Source organism: Hypomesus nipponensis, chromosome 20 (genome assembly GCF_054491055.1).
Source record: "Hypomesus nipponensis isolate SF chromosome 20, ASM5449105v1, whole genome shotgun sequence".
Lineage (NCBI taxonomy): Eukaryota > Metazoa > Chordata > Actinopteri > Osmeriformes > Osmeridae > Hypomesus > Hypomesus nipponensis.
The window spans coordinates 2,122,501-2,143,003 of NC_140380.1; the positions used below are offsets into that span (position 1 = coordinate 2,122,501).

The 20,503-nt window shown below is 41.4% G+C and overlaps 1 protein-coding gene across 1 annotated transcript; it reads left to right on the plus strand.

Moving 5' to 3' along the window:
- The first annotated feature begins 12,618 nt into the window (after positions 1 to 12,618).
- LOC146245127 (uncharacterized) lies at positions 12,619 to 20,488 on the plus strand. The gene is given in 9 exon segments (XM_084683896.1): positions 12,619 to 12,832; positions 13,491 to 13,556; positions 13,904 to 13,969; positions 14,317 to 14,382; positions 17,518 to 18,423; positions 18,426 to 18,556; positions 18,825 to 18,980; positions 19,118 to 19,210; positions 19,762 to 20,488. Coding segments are annotated over 5 exon segments (1,575 nt in total). The 5' UTR covers positions 12,619 to 12,832; positions 13,491 to 13,556; positions 13,904 to 13,969; positions 14,317 to 14,382; positions 17,518 to 17,528; the 3' UTR covers positions 20,062 to 20,488.
- Positions 20,489 to 20,503: the final 15 nt, after the last annotated feature.

Genomic DNA, 20,503 nt, shown 5'->3' on the forward strand with positions numbered 1-20,503 from the left:
GCATATTGTTCGTGAATGCCCAGAGTTTCTGTGTAGGAATTGTGGGAGGCAGGGGCACTATGCCAGGGAGTGTGACCATTGGGAGCCAAAGTGCAAAGAATGTGGACAGAAGGAATCAAATTGTGTGTGTAAGGGTGGGGAGGGTGAAGATGAGGAGATTGCCCTCTCAACTGATGAGGACAGTGAGTCAGAGGATGTTGGGGGTGAAGGAGTTGAGGGAAGGATGGAGGAGGGGTTTGAAGTGGAACAGCTAAGGGGGGGGGCTGGGAACTAACAGCAGCCCTGTGGTGGTGGAACAGACTGCTGAAAGTGTGGGGGGGGGGGGCATTGGGTCTAGCCTCGACTCAAATATGGTTGCACTGACGGACCCTGCAAACGGGAGTTTGGGGAACAGAAAGGCTAAAGTGGACGCATGGGCGACAGGAGGGAAAGGTTCTGATCAGGGGCCTTTGCCTTCTAGAGTTGTGCGCACAAACGCTGACAGGAGTGCAGTCATGGAGTTTGAGAGGCAGCAGGCTGTGACTGCTGAGAGTGCATCCAGCCGGCAGGAAGAAGTATCTGAAAGTGACCCCCCCGCAATGTCTGAAGGTGATGAGTCAGAGGAGGATTGTTTGGGTGTAGCAGGAGGGAGGAAGAAGGCACTCCTGAACAGACCCGGCAAATTGGCTGGTATAAGGAAACAGAATCAAAAGAAGAAAGGGAAGAAAAAATTATGTTTAGTGTAGAGCACATTCTTTTCTGTCTGGTTTCAATGGTTACACTCACTTCAATAAATGTAAACGGGTTAAATAAGATGACAAAGTTAGAGGAAGTGTTGGTCAATTTCACATCTAACATTTTGTTATTGCACAAAACAAAATGGGCACAAGCTAAAATACCAGAAATCAAAAAAAGATGGAGGGGGATGTTGTTTGTGAACTGTGGAACAGACAGATCATGTGGGATGGCCATACTTATAAAATAAAATGTGTTGGAAAATGTGAAGGAAATATTTAATGATGGGAAAGGAAGGGTAATAGCTATAGAGTTTGATATAAATAATGTAACATTTTGATTAATTAATGTCTATGCACCTAATAGAGGAAGTGAAAAAACTGTTTTCTTTGTTTCCTTGGGGCTGCTCTGCTCAGGGAATTGTATTCTGCTGGGAGATTTCAATCTGTTCTGTACCAAGTTGGATGTCTATAGGGTTGATAAGTTTCGACAAGATGCAGCACGGACCAGTTTTTTAAAGATGATGAGAGACAATGAGTTGATTGATGTATGGAGGATGGGTAATGCCAACAAAAGAGAATTTTCTAGGAGGTTGATAGTGGAGGGAGTTTTAAAACAAAGCAGGATAGATTTATGTTTGGCGTTTCAAGATATAGCAAATCAAGTACACAGCATACAGTATAAATTAACTGGATATAGTGATCAATCAGCAATCACATTTCATTTAGGGGACAGACAAAGGGATGAATGTGTTTGTCTCATTTACCTAGAACGTTGTTAATTGATGTTTGATTATAACTTCCCTTCAGGTATAGTTAAATCAGTCAATCTTGGTATCAAAATAATTGTATCATACTAACAAAACCAGTTATGAACGTTGTATTGTTATATTCTGAAGTTTGAGCATTCCATGGACATTTGAGATAATGGAACTCAAAACTATCAGCTTCTTCACACCTCTGGGCATCTCCCAGGACGACGCCCAGGTGGAAGTAACTGACCAATGAGAGAGGTCACCTTCACAGGGATGACCCCCTGTTCTTTGGGGTATTTAACCCCCAAACGTACAATTACCCCCGCTTGTTCGTAGGATAAACTTGTGGGTGAACGCGTCACTCTCTAACCTATTCCTCTTAACCTGCACCTTCACTGAGCGCCCGGAACTTTGACGAGAGATTCCGATTCTGTTTGTTGGACATAACGAACAATTGACTCCGTTCTTCAAACCGACAAAAGTAACTGCGATTTGCAATATTTCTTACTTGTGACATATTGGCATGTTGTGATTGAATTGTTGATGTTTGATTGTATTCTACAAATGATTTGACTTAATCATCGTTAGATCAGTTTCCATTGATCGTCCATTGTTACTATAGAAGCCTCTTCCTATCTCTACCTCTTCCTCAACTTCTCCCCCCTCCCCTCCACACGCGCTCTACGCAACCATTGTGTAGCGCGCTCTCATTAGAATTTAGGCCTACTGTACTGCTTTAGCCCAACTAACCCATAACTTGTCTGGTATGTGTTCACTATAATTACATTCTCTTAAATAAATCATTGTGTATAATACTCGCTTATCTCTCACGTTATATGATCTGCTCTACTTTCATAGAATTTACTACTTAAGATTAGACTGATTATTACGAGTGCTATTATTTGATATTATTAAACAAGGTTTCCTCTGTCCCTGTCACGAATCAGAGGTGGTGCCCCCAAGAACTACTATACTTTATTAGAAATTAAGTATTACTAATCTTAAACGAGCAAACCACGCTACATACTGGAGCCCCGTGCGAGGCTTTGAAACAGATTGAAACGAGCGATTTATAACTGAGATTTACCGTCTGAAACAGAACCCACCCTCCCACCCTTTTGGTTAAATAAACGTCCGTTGTATTTAACTATCCCCCAAATAGCTACAGTTTTAAACACTGTTTGAATACTGCGCTGTGTACTGAATACTGACTGAATTGGCTTTGTCGTGACAACTGAATGTTTGTGGTTGCTATCTAGCTTTGAGCTAGGATTGAGCGGAGGTACGCGCGTGCGCAGTGACACGGCGTCCCGTTTCATTTCATTTTGTAAATTTGAAGGCAGTGCTTCCAAGAGAAGGCATAAGAACCTTTTGACGGGTCGTAACCACTACTTATATTGGTACCATACACGCTTCTGAAGGTGTATCTTAGTAGTGTTTACTATTTTGGGTTAAGCGAATTAACCTTGCAACTGTTAAGTTGTTCCATGTCTCGTTAGGAAACAGACATGCGGTTTAGTCCTAAAGGACTTTTATTTTGAAAGAGACTTAAGCGAATTCACTTTGAAACTGATAAGTTGTTCAGAGAAACAAACATGCGGTTTAGTCGTAAAGGACTTTTATGTTGAAAGACACTTCGCAGTTCTCTACTAAGCTATAGGCTTCAATATTGTTAAGCAATTGGCCATTGATTAACATAGCTTTTTAAATAAAGCTTCACTTTGTTTTGCATGTAATTCAACACTAATGTAAACACTCAACTTTCTAGAATCAATAAAGTAACAGTAAAATAATTATTGAGACAGTGGACGCTGCTTATTTAAGGACTTTTATTGTTTGCTAAACCGGAAATAGTTACGCTTCGTCAGCAAAACTTGTAATTTGATTTCATTCCGCGCACTTAAAAGTGGAAAGTTGCCAGAATATCGGCGCTGTTGACCATCCTGAACTGTAATTCTATTTACTCCTCATCAGTACCAACTTTAACACAGTCACTAAATAATAATTAAACGTAAAGTGTATTATTTTTAGTTTGCCCACTATATCTGCGAGCAGTCCAAAAGGACTTTTGTTTGGAAGTAGCCAAACAACGCAGCCTACTGCCACAAATTGTTACACAATTCTTAAATTGATAAACCCTAGCTTTCGGAAAAGCTTCACTGTTTTACATTCAATTCGACATTAATGTAAAGCCTTGCCCAATTTAAAGCTACATCAAAGATGCAGCAGCAATTTGGTTCATTATCTGTGATTTGATCTGCCAGTTAACCTTAATATTAATTTTAATTTGAATATTAATTTCACTTTTGGATTGCTAATCTTTGAATATTAATTTCTGATTTTAAGTAATATTATATATTTTTTATTATTATTAATATTTTTATTATTAAACTTTTTTTTACAAAAAAAAAAAAACACTACAAAACTAAAAGTGTCTACGAACTTTACCACAATAGCATTGTGTTAATAACCTCCATTAGCCAAACCAATCCTTAGTTAACTCAACATGTCCCACCTCACGGAAGCTGAGAAACTGATGGTCTACCTATCAGAGAAAGAAAACCCGAAATATGTGGAAACTCTGACCGGTCTAACTTTCAATGAGATTGCCAGGAAAACCCTGGAAGTGGTCGCAGAAAATGTGGGCCAACCATTGACCAGAACCCAATCCACCAAATGCCTATCCAGCCTCGGTCTAAACTATGCTGCACAACTAAGGTTATCAAGTGCAGAAGTCGAAACGCTACGGGAACAAGCTGTTCAATATCGAGAGGATGCCATCAATGCAAAAGACAGTGAACAAGAAGCTAGCCGCCTGGAAAAAGAACTGGATAAGGCTACAACACAGCTAATACAACAGGAAATTACCCTCACGGATGCCCTCAAAGCAACAGAAAGAGAACAGGACCGACGAGAACAACTAGAACAAGAAGCCAGACAACTAGCCGAAGAACTAGAAGACGCCAAGACTCAGCTAACGCAACAAGGTAGCACCCTCAAAGATGCCCTCGAAGCGAAAGAAGGTGAACAGTACCAAAGGGAACGACTGGAACAAGAAGCCAACTGCCTGGCTGAAGAACTGGATAAAGCTACAACACAGCTGTCGGAACAGGAAACACAGCTAATACGACAGGAAATGACCCTCAAAGATGCCCTCAAAGCGAAAGAAAAAGAAAAGGACAAACGAAAACGTCTGGAACAGGACAACAGAGGCCTAGTCGAAGAACTCGAAAAAGCTAAAGCACAGCTAACGCATCAGGTTTCAACCTTCAAAGATGCCCTCAAACTGACAGCTGAGGAACAGGAAACCAGCAACCTAGTCGAAAAACTGCAAAAAGTTAAAACAAAGCTAACTCAACGGAAAATAGCCCTCAAGGATGCCCTCAAGGCTGGAAAAAAGGAACGAGAACTACGAGAGACGCTGCAACGGGAAAGCGAGGAACTTGCTGAAGAACTAGAAAACCTGAAAGACGAAATGCAGGGGGTTCAGAAAAGCAAGGACGACACAGAATCACTACTGTCAAACACAGCTAGGGTATTGAATGAAACGAATGAAAGAATATCACAATACGAAGATTTAAAACAAGAGAACAACACTCTCCAAACGAAGATCCAACGCCTGGACAATGATCTCAAACACATCACAGCGGCCCGTGAGACAATAAAGGACGAGTGGTATGAAACAAATAGGAAACTAATATCTACCACCCAAAAGCTAGATGCAGCGAATGCCAAAATCCATTCCACAGATGATATGAACACCGGCAGGAGACGGAGATTTGAAGATGCAGACCGGCTGAGCAGACGACGCGAGGACCAGGAATATGAGCATCAATTCCAACCTGAACAAGGCCTTGACAGCATAGCCCCAGACAGATGGGATGATGGTGAAGACTCACGCTCAACCCATCAGCAAAATCCAAGAAAGTGGCAAGAATCAAAACCGGCAGTATCCCTTGATCTGCTCTTGAAAGTAAGCAGGCACATTGAAAAGTTCGATCCAGAAAATCCCACTCAGAGCATTGAAATGTATCTGGACCAACTAAACTATAATCTGAAACGCCTGCCGACAGCTACAGACGCGGACAAGCTGTACCTACTGAAAAACACCTCTTCCAGCTCAATCAGAGCCCTGCTTGACAGGCAACCAGAAGGAGAACGCGACAGCTACGACATGGCTTGCCGTACCCTCAAAGCGTGGCACTCAGAAACTAAAAGCTCTGGCTGCACCAGCGCCATGCACACAAGACAAAAAACTAACGAAAACCCCAAAATATTCTATGAGAGGTTCCGGAAAGCTTTCTTTACAACAGAGAATCAACCCGGAGGAGAAGAAACTCCCATGTTAGATTGCCAGGAAAACCCTGGAAGTGGTCGCAGAAAATGTGGGCCAACCATTGACCAGAACCCAATCCACCAAATGCCTATCCAGCCTCGGTCTAAACTATGCTGCACAACTAAGGTTATCAAGTGCAGAAGTCGAAACGCTACGGGAACAAGCTGTTCAATATCGAGAGGATGCCATCAATGCAAAAGACAGTGAACAAGAAGCTAGCCGCCTGGAAAAAGAACTGGATAAGGCTACAACACAGCTAATACAACAGGAAATTACCCTCACGGATGCCCTCAAAGCAACAGAAAGAGAACAGGACCGACGAGAACAACTAGAACAAGAAGCCAGACAACTAGCCGAAGAACTAGAAGACGCCAAGACTCAGCTAACGCAACAAGGTAGCACCCTCAAAGATGCCCTCGAAGCGAAAGAAGGTGAACAGTACCAAAGGGAACGACTGGAACAAGAAGCCAACTGCCTGGCTGAAGAACTGGATAAAGCTACAACACAGCTGTCGGAACAGGAAACACAGCTAATACGACAGGAAATGACAAAATCCATTCCACAGATGATATGAACACCGGCAGGAGACGGAGATTTGAAGATGCAGACCGGCTGAGCAGACGACGCGAGGACCAGGAATATGAGCATCAATTCCAACCTGAACAAGGCCTTGACAGCATAGCCCCAGACAGATGGGATGATGGTGAAGACTCACGCTCAACCCATCAGCAAAATCCAAGAAAGTGGCAAGAATCAAAACCGGCAGTATCCCTTGATCTGCTCTTGAAAGTAAGCAGGCACATTCCGGAAAGCTTTCTTTACAACAGAGAATCAACCCGGAGGAGAAGAAACTCCCATGTTCAAATCAATGTTTATAAACAACCTTTCCCAAGCCATACGACCCTTTATGATGACCTTCGCGGACCAGGAAACCATGACGGCTCTGCAAATAAGGGACATGGCATATAAATCCTGGGCGAACAACAACCGACCTCAGGAACCAAATGTCTATGTGGTGGAATCAAATTCACACCTACAACTAGAAGGAAGAGAACTCCAAAAACCCTACGAACACAGACCTGCCTACACGCAACACTCCTATAATGCACAAGACCACTCAACAACACCCGAACAATATCAAAGCAATTACAACAGACAACCCAACAACAACTACGACAACAAACAACACCCCCATCAGGCACAAAACTATTCAAACAAACAAAAACAAGATAAACGTGACAAGGACATGGAAATCATAAAGAAAACCCTAACTGCCTTAGTTAGGAACATGGAAAGCGCAAACCAGAAAGAAGAATCGAAATCGGCATGACTAGAAGGCCCCAACGCGAATAACACACCTCAAGTGCCCCTCATTGGATGGGAAAAAGGAAAGAGGACCCAAAAAACAGCACAAACCCACAAGAAGACAACCTCCAGAAACAACACACAAACAAGCGCCACAGTTACACACATTTCTGGGTAAGCTCTCCAGAAAAGGAAGAGCTCACCGAAGCTATGTCCCCGTCACACTTGAAAATGAAGTACCCTGCGAAGGATTGCTGGACACGGGTGCAGAAATCTGCCTTATTGCACCCACCTTGGCCGCCCAGCTGAAAGGAATAGCCAGGTCAAACAGAAGATGGATTACAAGTGAAAATAGTGAGTTTAACATCACAAGCTTCACCCAAAACAAAGCTCCAGTCACAGAAACACTCTACTTGAAGCTAACGTTCGGGGAAATGTCCCTAATCCACCCCGTACATGTTTCTCCGCTTGAGACCGAAAAACTGCTGATTGGACACGATCTACTCAACAGACTGGAACCCCTCATTGACTTCAAACGAAACCAGATGTGGACCAACGTCAAGAAGCCCTATCCACTGCCTCACCCTGAAGTCCACAACACAGTCTTCACAGTGGAAGGGGGGGGACATCCTACGTCTGACCCACATCTATCAGAAGAGGACCCGATCCATGGGTTAGATGGCCACTCCAGACCGCCCCAGAGCTACGCCACTCACCCATTGAGACAAAAGGTTCGAAGAGAATCAGCAAAACGCCATGACCGACGGGTACCAGCAGAAACCCACCTACGACGAGAAGCGTCACAGGTCCAAAAGAAGCCACATGATGCAAACTGGATGAGAGCGCACAAAGTAGGAAGACCTACTATGGCCGATAAGCATCCCAGAAGAAGCACCCCAGCGGTGACAAGGTGGCACAAACCCCGGAAGAAACCACCGGACAACAAGCCATGCACAGAGCCCTGGCCTGGCTTTATACCAGCAACCTGACCCTGTCAAACTGCTGAGGAAACAAGTGCACAACAGGTGCCTTGCCCAAGTGCCTCAAAGTTCACAAAACTAACCTTCCCTTAAACCAAAACAATAGCCAAATACCGTCACAAGACAAATATGGCTCCACCAATTTACCAAAAATAAATAAATCGGTACCAGACACCCAACATGACTGACCACAATAATATGCTACAATGCCTCATGAGCAAACTACCCTGGCCCCTTACAAATACGACTATGACTCCAGGAAGTCAAAGCCCACTCCCACTTTATTATTTTTATTTTTTTTATTTATTTTTCCTTTCTTTTTCTCTTTCTTTCCTTTCAATTTTAGGCATAGGACCTTAACCTAGAGAAACTTATTAATAGGACCTAAGTTAGCCCCATTGATTCCTGCCTTGTTTAGAGTCCACTCATGCCAATGTGTCCAGTAGAAATGCTATCGTACTGTCGTGTTTGTCTTTTCTCTGCTCTTCTTACGTGCCAACAGCCCAACGACGTCGAGTCATCGGACGTTGCCAGCAGGGGGATATGTAGCAGAGAGTCCACAGACAAAGCATGGTACCATCCACACCTTCCCCTACCCCCGACAAGGGAAGGGTCCTTCCCCTTTTGTCCTTATCTCCCAGAGTAGGAGCTTCAAATTCCTGACCCAGCATGGGGTCAGGAACAGAGACCATGGTCTCACATTGTCAGAACAAAGGGAATTACTTGAAGGAACTTACTTGTGTGGACTTACAAACATTTTCTAAAGGACTACATGGCTCATGGACACTAATTCAAGGACAGTAGTCGATGTGTTAGAATGTGTTTGTCTCATTTACCTAGAACGTTGTTAATTGATGTTTGATTATAACTTCCCTTCAGGTATAGTTAAATCAGTCAATCTTGGTATCAAAATAATTGTATCATACTAACAAAACCAGTTATGAACGTTGTATTGTTATATTCTGAAGTTTGAGCATTCCATGGACATTTGAGATAATGGAACTCAAAACTATCAGCCACTTCACACCTCTGGGCATCTCCCAGGACGACGCCCAGGTGGAAGTAACTGACCAATGAGAGAGGTCACCTTCACAGGGATGACCCCCTGTTCTTTGGGGTATTTAACCCCCAAACGTACAATCACCCCCGCTTGTTCGTAGGATAAACTTGTGGGTGAACGCGTCACTCTCTAACCTATTCCTCTTAACCTGCACCTTCACTGAGCGCCCGGAACTTTGACGAGAGATTCCGATTCTGTTTGTTGGACATAACGAACAATTGACTCCGTTCTTCAAACCGACAAAAGTAACTGCGATTTGCAATATTTCTTACTTGTGACATATTGGCATGTTGTGATTGAATTGTTGATGTTTGATTGTATTCTACAAATGATTTGACTTAATCATCGTTAGATCAGTTTCCATTGATCGTCCATTGTTACTATAGAAGCCTCTTCCTATCTCTACCTCTTCCTCAACTTCTCCCCCCTCCCCTCCACACGCGCTCTACGCAACCATTGTGTAGCGCGCTCTCATTAGAATTTAGGCCTACTGTACTGCTTTAGCCCAACTAACCCATAACTTGTCTGGTATGTGTTCACTATAATTACATTCTCTTAAATAAATCATTGTGTATACTACTCGCTTATCTCTCACGTTATATGATCTGCTCTACTTTCATAGAATTTACTACTTAAGATTAGACTGATTATTACGAGTGCTATTATTTGATATTATTAAACAAGGTTTCCTCTGTCCCTTTCACGAATCAGAGGTGGTGCCCCCAAGAACTACTATACTTTATTAGAAATTAAGTATTACTAATCTTAAACGAGCAAACCACGCTGCACAGGGATGTGAGATACCGTTAAAAGTGGCAAAAGAGATGATTAAGGTGTTAGGGTTGAATGTAGGTGTAAATGCCAACGAGGCGAGAGATGTTACATGGACAGGGGTTCTGAACAAGGTGAAGCAGAGTTTAAATTTGTGGAAGAGGAGGAGGTTGAGGGGCAGGGTTATAGTTGTTAATTGTTTGATCTTATCGCAGGTGAACCATGTGTTGGCTACACTGGATTTACCATTGTGGGTGGTGAAGGATTTAAACAGGGCTATCGATAATTTCTTGTGGGATGGTAAGCAGGCAAAAGTTAAGCATAGAGTGTTAATGAATGAATATAAGAATGGGGGTTTAAAATTGATAGATAAAAAAAGGGCATTAAGGGTAAAGCTTGTTAAAAAATATCTGTATAATTGTAATCAGTATTGCTGGATGGGTTTTTTTGAGGAGTATTTGCATGAGTATGGTGGATGTGGTGTGAACGGTCTTTTAATAATTTTCAACAAACGCAGGTGTGAGGGGATGTCAAGGTTTTATAGGGAGGTCTTTGAAGCATGGGGGAACTATTTGAAGCATGTGAAGTATGAGTGTGGAAATAAGGCTGAGGTTGCTAATCAGCCCATCTTTTATAACCCCAAATTGACTCAAAACAGAGTGTTGGTCAGCCAGTGTTTTGAGGAAGCAGGAGTGAAGCAGGTTAAACACTTACTAACTGAAAGTAGCGACAGGTTCAAATCAGAACAGGAAATCATAGAGACCATCCATAGAGTGAATATGGATGTGGGAAAGTACATAATAAAAGGAATGTATCAGAAGGTTATGGATGCTTTAAGTTCAGAGTGGAGAAAACACATGTTAGGGGAAGGAAGTGTTGGAGAGCCGGAGAGGATGGTGGAATTGAATGTAGAGAGGAAGGGCAAAGGAGTCAAATTTAAAGAGGTACAAACTAAATGTGTTTATATGGATTTTCTGGGGGATGTTATGGAGAGACCAACTTCAGAGAAAGTATGGGCAAAGGTTTTTGTGGATTTTGATGTTACTGAAGTTTGGGGTAATTTGAATGTAAAATACAATTGTATAGAGTGTGAGCATAATGATTTCAAAATAAGGCACAATAGAATATTCACAAACGTTGTTTTGCATCAAATTGATAATAACATCAGTAGATTGTGTGATGTATGTAAAGGAACTGATGAGAACTTTAACCATTACTTTGTTGAATGTCCAATGTTGGTTGGGCTGTTTGCCAAAATTAAGGAGTTGTTAAGTAAACAATGTGGGGTCAAAGTGGAAACTACTGTAGAATGGAAGAAACTTTTGTTATTTGGAGTGCTGGGGAAAGTAAAAGGGGTTAATGTTAATTTGGTAAACGTATTTCTGAGTCACGTTCGGTATACTATTGTGTATCGGAGAAATATGGCCCATTATGAGGGGAGGGTAATTCCAGTTTGGGAATGGTTTGTGGCAATGTTTAAAAAACATGGGAGGCTGGTGTACATGCTGAAGAGAGAAGACTTTCATCTGCTTTGTGAAAAAAAGCTCTTTTAATCATGGTGATAGGAGCTGGGAGTTTAGGTTTCAATTTATGATGTTGCGTTAATTTTCCATGTAAACATTCATGTGGGCTGTAGCCATTGTGTGTTTTCTTTAAATAATTGAAAAATGTGTAAAAAGTATTTTTTATAATAAAAAGAGAAAAAAAAAAAACAGCCTGACAACGCCCGATCTCGTCTGATCTCGGAAGCTAAGCAGGGTCGGGCCTGGTTAGTACTTGGATGGTACACCGCCGGGAAACACTGTATGGTCTTTTGTAGCCTGACGTTGTCATACTCATAATTCTAGTCAGAATATGAGTCTGATATTTCTCTGTTGGGCTGTGACTATGCGGCGTGTTTCATTAGATTCTGTTTTTGAGACTTTCCGTTTTTTATTGCTTTAAAGTGTTTTTCAGCTCCTAAATAGCGTTTTCTATGCATTTACAATATTTGGCATGTAACTTCTGTCTGAATGGTTTTCTTCATGTTTTAAGTGTTATATATGTTTATGTAGCTGTTTATACATTGTAAAGGTGTTTTGTGGAGATGTTTAGCCATTAAATTCCGTTTTTAAAGTGCTTTTCAGGTCCTGAATATCATTTTCAATGCTTTTACAAAAAGTTTGGCATGTAACTTCTGTCTGAATGGTTTTCTTGATGTTTTAAGTGTTATAACATGTTTATTTGGCTGTTTATACATGGTGTTTATAAATGTATATATGGGAAAGGGGTTTTGTGAAGATGTTTAGGCATTAGATTCCGTTTTTGAGACTTTCCTTTTTTTATTGCTCTAAAGTACGTTTCAGCTCCTGAAAAGCGTTTTCAATGCATTTACAAAGTTTGGCATGTAACTTCTGTCTGAATGGTTTTCTCGATGTTTTAAGTGTTATAACATGTTTCTCTGGCTGTTTATACATGGTAAAGAGGTTTTGTGAAGACGTTTAGCCATTAAATTCCGTTTTTGAGACTTTCCATTTATTATTGCTTAAAGTGCTTTTCAGCTCCTGAACAGCTTTTTCAATGCATTTACAAAGTTTGGCATGTAACTTCTGCACTCAAAAAAGGGAAACTGTCGGGTTATTAAATTTACAAAACTGTAACATGTAATTTGAACAATATTGTTTCATGTTTCAAGGTTAAACGTGATTAAACCATGTAGGATTTACATAAAACTCAACAACTTAACAGTTGTTAGATTCAGTTGTGTTGAGATAACGTGATAAAATCTAGCCAAACTGATGTTGCACTCCATGGACTCGTGAGATAACGAGATAACGCGACAACACAACCCATTTTGCCCGGGAAAATAACGGCAGTTAAAGAAGACGGCAGTGAGAAGAACGGGTCTTGTTCGAGGAGTTGATTTTGAAAAGGTAAGTTTAATTCTGCTTTCATGCATCTAAATACTAACGAAACGACGTACATTAAGTAATCAGCAACTTGTCCATCATTTTCAGCAATATTTGGCGTCTTTTCATTTACCCAGCCTTGATGTCATTTTGGCTAACGTGCTGGTGTTCGCCTAGCTAGTTAGCTGGCACTTAGAGTGTTCTTCTACCATTTGCTGCCCGTCTACCCTTGCACAGAATTGTTTTACATTTGTCCTCTCCTAGACAGTTATCATGCCGACTATTTTAATGTATTTTTTGCCGAAAGTGAGTGTAGGTACTAAAGTAATTCTCAAAGCCCCAGTAAAGGTAGTCAAAATGTCTGTTAAAATGTATGTACGTTTTGTAGTTGTACATTTCAGACACTGGTTAAGAACGTATTTTTAAGTTAAATTATTTTTCCTTGTATACTCAACTTGTCTGCTGTGTCATACTTTCGTGGCTCTTAGTTTATCTGTGTTCTCCATAACTCATGGCGATCTCGCATGCGCCATTTTCGCACACGTGCTTTTGCAGTGCTCAAAACAACGCTGCATTGAAGAGACACATACCAAAATATTTCAGTTGGAATACATGTACCAATACACCTTTACTTTGGATAAATGCAATATATTAATGTGTTCATTCATCTGGTCTCTTTCAGAACGTGCCTTACTGCAATCCAAAATATTGGGTCATCGGCCATCAAGTCCAATTTGAAAGGCTATTTGTAAGTACTGTCAGACCTGAATGTGGTTGTGAAAATATATGCATACGTTTTGTCGATGTACATTTCAGATACTAGTTAAGAAAGTATTTTTAAGTTGAGTTCTGTTTCCATGCTCAACTTGTCTGCTGTGTCATACTTTCGTGGCTCTTAGTTTATCTGTGTTCTCCATAACTCATGGCGATCTCGCATGCGCCATTGTTCTGCACACGTGCTTTTGCAGTGCTCAAAACAACGCTGCATTGAAGAGACACATACCAAAATATTTCAGTTGGAATACATGTACCAATACACCTTTACTTTGGATAAATGCAATATATTAATGTGTTCATTCATCTGGTCTCTTTCAGAACGTGCCTTACTGCAATCCAAAATATTGGGTCATCGGCCATCAAGTCCAATTTGAAAGGCTATTTGTAAGTACTGTCAGACCTGAATGTGGTTGTGAAAATATATGCATACGTTTTGTCGATGTACATTTCAGATACTAGTTAAGAAAGTATTTTTAAGTTGAGTTCTGTTTCCATGCTCAACTTGTCTGCTGTGTCATACTTTCGTGGCTCTTAGTTTATCTGTGTTCTCCATAACTCATGGCGATCTCGCATGCGCCATTGTTCTGCACACGTGCTTTTGCAGTGCTCAAAACAACGCTGCATTGAAGAGACACATACCAAAATATTTCAGTTGGAATACATGTACCAATACACCTTTACTTTGGATAAATGCAATATATTAATGTGTTCATTCATCTGGTCTCTTTCAGAACGTGCCTTACTGCAATCCAAAATATTGGGTCATCGGCCATCAAGTCCAATTTGAAAGGCTATTTGTAAGTACTGTCAGACCTGAATGTGGTTGGGCTAAAACAGTGACTGTCTGTCTTTCTGACTGACTGACTGACTGACTGGAAGTGCTTACGATGCTAGGGTTCAGCTTAACCTATATTTGCCCAGTTGGTTTTTATTTTGTTTGGGTGGGGGATGTGGAGGTGTAAGGTGTGTAGTGTATCTCTGTCTGGCAGATATGAGCTACTAAAACATTTTCGACTTCAGCACCGGCATATGCAACGTTACCCATGCCCACACACAAACTGCCCATGTACTTTTAAAACATGGAATGCTTTGCACATTCATTTAAGTAGAGTCCATCCTAAACAAACCACCCAGGAGCTGCAGGAATTATCAACATATAGTTGCCATTTGTGCACATGTAGCAATCTTCCGACAGAGAAGGATTATTTTTCACACGTTAACACTCATTTGAAGAGTAATGAAACTGTTACTTGTATGTTTGTGGGTTGCAGTTTTCAGACAAATATATACAGAACATTTCACTCTCACAAGAACAAAAAACACAATCCACATACATTGAAAGATTTCAAGCCAGACGTAGTTAGAACCACTCGAGTTTTACAAGAATCCTCTAATAATCCTGAGGAAGATGCAGGTAATCAACTTCACTCTGCAGTTGAAGCAGAAAATTCATGTTCAAATAGTGATGTGGATGTAACTCAGAACTTGCCGGAAGTAATTCAGAATCATTTTGCTGCAGCGTTGCTCAAGTTACAGCATTTTGCACATGTGCCAGGCACGAAAATTGATGAGTTTTTGGAGGAACTGCACTACTTGTTAAGTTCAGCAACATTACCCCTCTCCATTGACTTCCTTGAAGGGATATTTCAGAAACATAGTCTCACAACTGACAGGTCTGTGGTAACAGAGGTAGCCACTGCTCTCTGCACATCTAACCCATTGCTCAAAGCCATAGAGAAGGGGGGTCCCCTAAGCTCAGCTTATCTCCGCAACCAGTACTATAAAAAGAGCTTTAAGGTCGTAGAACCCGTTGAATACATTCTTGAAGCCAAGGAAAACAGAAGTTTTCAGTATGTGCCTACTTAAGTCTTTGCAGCAGCTCTTTAAGAAAGATGTTGTGGACATGGTAGTTGAAAACCACAGAGCACAGAAGAGTAAAAGACTGAGTGGTGAACGTCATACTTATACATCTTCTCAGGATGGTTCACACTTCCTGCAAAACTGTTTTTTGTCAGGGGATGAGATGAGAATTTTGTTACGCTTATATATAGATGATTTTGAGGTTTGCAATCCTCTGGGTACTTCTCGCAGAAAACATAAGATTTGTGCAATCTACTGGACTTTGGGTAATTTGCCTCCAAGCTCATATTCATCACTATCATCAATTTACTTGGCAGTGTTGTGTAAAACTGATGATGTGAAGAAGTATGGTTATGACCGTGTTTTACATCCTCTTCTCCAAGATATAAAAACTCTGGAGCAAGAGGGAGTTTTCATTCCATTACTTGGCAGATGTCTTAAAGGTACGATTCAGGTTGTTGCGGCAGATAACCTGGGGGCTCACAGTATAGCAGGTTTTAATGAGAGCTTTTCTGGTCAGTATAGTTGCCGATTTTGTACAGGTGCAAAAACTGACATCCAAACAAAAGAGGTCAAATCAGGTGCATTTACTCTCAGGACCAAAGAACTCCATGACTCGCATGTGAAATCAGCTCAGGAGAATGGGACAAGCTGTTTTGGGGTGAAAAGGGATTGTGTTATCACTGAAACTCTTGCCCACTTCAGTGTTCACACGGGTTATCCTCCAGATATTATGCATGACCTTTTTGAGGGCATAGTGCCGGTGGAGGTTGCACGGTGTTTGGCGTTGCTGATGTCCAAGAAATATTTCAATCTTGAAACCCTCAACAAATCCATCCTGCATTTCCCTTACAAGTGGGCAGACAAGACAAATAGGCCACATGTGATCCCACACACATTTTCAACTAGGAAAACAATAGGTGGGAATGCCCATGAAAATTGGGCTCTGTTAAGACTACTTCCTTTTATAATTGGGCATCTGGTGCCTGAGGGTGAAATGGCATGGCAAATACTGTTGGTCTTAAAAGACATTGTAGAGCTTGTGGTTGCTCCAACACACACAGATGAGTCCATTGCCTATCTTGAATCCAAAATTTCAGAGCACAGAGAAAGGTTCCAAGAACTCTTCCCTGATGTGAATCTGCTCCCAAAACATCATTATGTAGAGCACTATCCTCAACTGATAAGGATGTTTGGGCCTCTTGTGGGACTCTGGACAATGCGTTTTGAGGCCAAACACAGTTTTTTTAAGCAGGTTGTGCGACACACCAATTGCTTTAAAAACGTCCCCCTCTCGCTAGCTACTAAGCATCAGTTTATGATTTCATATCATTTGAGATCATCCAGGTTTGAGAGAACTTCCCTAGAGGTTACAAATGCCTCAACAGTCTATGTAGATGTTTTGAAACAAGAAATAACTCAGACTATTGAACACAAATTCCCTGGTACAACTGAAGTTCACCTTTCCAAGTGTGTCTCAAGCAAAGGTGTACATTTCAGAAACGGGATGATAGTTGCCCATGGGTCTACAAGTGGACTGCCTGACTTTGGAGAGATTCTTCAGATTTGTGTTGTTGAGGAGAGACTGTGTTTCATAGTGAGAAAGCTTTCTGGGTGGTACAGGGAACATTTCAGAGCTTTTGAGCTGAGTGTATGTCCAGCTAGAGAAACTGTTCTGATTGAACTTGGTGAACTGGCCGATGACTACCCTTTGGCAGACTACTGGATTGGACCTCTAAGACTGGTGACATTAAAAAGACACATAAACATTGAACAAAGCTAATGTATGTTATCTGTAATGTTGTCTTTTTGTATGTAATGCCATATTACTCAGTATTTATAGGATTTGGCTACTTTTACTTTTTATTTCAGGGGACTGATTTCATAATGCCCTCCCCAAAAAGAGAAATCATAGCTCTCTTTTAGATTTCTTATCAAATGAATTGGGCATAATTACAACAGATTCAGACCAATTTAATTCAGAGCCATATTAATGGTTGTAGCATTCCTTACTTTTGTTCTCATTGCTCTGTTAAAATCAGATCACCTTAATCTTCTCTTTCCTCATTCAGTCGGTCGTGAAATGGCTGCTCCAGTGAAACTCAGAATCGTTCTGGGAGAAAACAATTCCCAGAGATTGATCCTCCCAGATGGGATGCCAGAGTCTGTCAATGAACTCATGCAGCAAATAAAGAGACAGTGTGGAGTAAATGGGGACTTCAGGCTTCAATTCATGGATGCTGACTTTGGGAATGTTTTCACCAACTTGGACTCAACATCAGACATCCAGGACAAAAGCTCCATCAAGGTAATCTATAACTCTGTTGCACCTGCCCAACTTGGTGGCTCTCCGCCACTTCCCTACTCAGCTGCTGCCACATCCCGCCCTCTGGACGACTCTTCCTCCCTTTCATCTGCTGGTAGCTCATTTGATACAGACATACTGTCTTCTCCTGAGTCCACCTCCTCGAGATCCACTGCATGGCCCACTGTCTTCCCCATGCCCCGGTTTGCTTATGATACTCAGCTACAGCTGGACAGAGCCAACGCTGCTTTCAAAGAAACTGGAGCTTTGTTGAATCCTGATACTCAACTGAAATCTGCCATTCTTGATGGCTTAGCTGAAGTGATCGTCCAGTACAAAGTGTACCTCACTGACATTGAGTTTGATGAGGTAGCAGAAGCTCTTGTGACAATACATCCATGTTTGAAAGAGCCAGGTTCAGTCACTGGGTATGGCGGATGGAAGACAAGCCTAAAGTACAAACTTGCTAACTACCGGACAAAGCTCAGACGGCTTGGATGCCCTGAAGTTACTGTGAATTCCTTAAAACACAAACCTGAGAACAAATGCAGTCCTGCATACAGTGTGAAGAAGCCGAAAAAAGCTGAAGTGAATTACTGCCCCACCTATCCAGCCGGTGAAACAGCAGAGACGCTAGAACAGATAAGAGTGGCCCTCCTTTCAGAAGTAAAGAAAAGAACAATGAGCACAAGGTGGCGGCAATGATGGACAAGACCTTTGCGCATAGAAGGCAAGAGGTAGTTCGAGAGGCACCCATGGTAGCTGATTTCAAAACAAGGTGGCCAGCTCTCTTCCATGTGCGTGAGGTAAGTGAATTAATGAGAAAGAACATCCCCATCGCACTGGATGTGTCATAAAATACAGGAAGAATATGAGAAGTTACTTAAACTGATCATGATTTACTGAAGGCTAGCAACAGCAGCCTTTGTTGGCATTCTGACAAGTGGTGGGGGGGAATTTTCAGGAATGCATTTTGTCTTGAATAGACTGAACTGCTATATCAAATGTGTCCCTAAAAGTGACATCACACTAGTCAAACTGAGTTTTGTCTACCGTTGTTTTGTTTTTTTGTAGGTGACTTCAGAGTTTAAGAGAATCACAACAATCAATTTACAGTCAAAGTTCTTCTCCGAGCTGGATATCCACTCTGAAAACCTGATGAAGGCATATGCCAAGAAAGGTGGAGTTCAAGGGAGAAAAATCAAGACCATCATGGCACCCATAACCCAGGTATGAAAAAGTGACAAAACATTGACTGAAACTGTCCATTGTAGAATTGACTTTGAGCACCACAGCTATTCCCCATTTAGCTAAATTGTTGAAACGGTGTTCCAAATGTTATTTTCTTCTCTGATCTGCATGTTGAGACTGACACCATTGACGTCAGAAGGGAATGCGTCATCAAAGGCCTGTGTGTTTACCTCAACGAAGATCCGGAGAAGTTGGTGAAAGAATACGTGGTATGTTAATTTACCTGGATAGGAGTATACAGGGTGAGGGGATTGGGGCCGGCTTGAGATTCAGCCTGTCCTTGGCCGGGTTTCCCAGATTCATTAAGAAGCTCTGAACGCTAAGAGCTTCTTAGGAGCGTTCTAAGAACGCTCTTAGAACGCTCCTAAGAAGCTCTTAGCGTTAGGAGCTTCTTAACGAATCTGGGAAACCCAGCCCTTCTCTTTTTCTCACTCGGACAATAACAGTTTACTTAACAGCTTTTACTGTACTGAGACAATATACCTTATTCTGATGGAATAACTAACATTTATCTGCGTCAGCCTACTGTAAAGTGATACTGTAAAGATTGTGCCATAACAATGGGATGCGATGCACATCAGTGAAAAATAATTGTCCTTGGCCCTGTTTCCCAGATTTGTTAAGAAGCTTTTAACGCTAAGAGCTTCTTAGGAGCGTTCTAAGAGCGTTCTAGAGTGATCTTAGAACGCTCCTAAGAAGCTCTTAGCGTTAAGAGCTTAACTAATCTGGGAAACCCGGCCCTTGTCATTTTTTGTCACAGGACGTCAATGAAAGCAATGTGGCCATGGCAGACACGGTCTTCGGAATAGTCGTAATTCGAAGAGACTGTGCAGAGCCCAGCGAAGTCGGGATTGTCCTGGAAGGGGTGGAAGTTATGTGTGATTTGGGCAACACAGCTTTCGCAGTGGCTATGTTGCTTGGCCTGGTATACGCACTGAACCTAAGCTATCCTCCGGAGCTCAAATACACTTTTGAGGTGGTGCAGAAAATCCTGATGGAGTTAGATGGACACAAACTGTCCAACAAAGGACAGGTTTTGAAAACACTCCTTTTCCGTTGAATAATTGTTGTTTATTAAAACACAGATATACCAACAGTTCATGACATTAATGGTGTTCACCATTTATTCCCAACATTTGTTTTAAATAATTTGTGAAGAAAATGAATACAAGCTTATTGCACCTTTTCCAGTTTTGTGCTTGACTTGTAAGTGTTAGAATCTGTTTACCAAAGATGTTTTGTGAAAACACAAAAGCTATTTGAACTGTTTGTGAAGAAAGGTAATAAAAAAATATATTGCACCTTTTCCTGGTTTGTGCTTGATCAACTTCATTTACTACACTACTAGTTGAATCAACTAAATTAAGTTCAATGCAAATGAAGTTAATTAGTTGGACTAAACGTATTGAATTGAGTTGGAATAAAACAATGTAAATTTGTGGGACAACCCTATTAAATTAAATAGTACCCAACTGTTGTAAATACGTTAAATCAACTTGAAT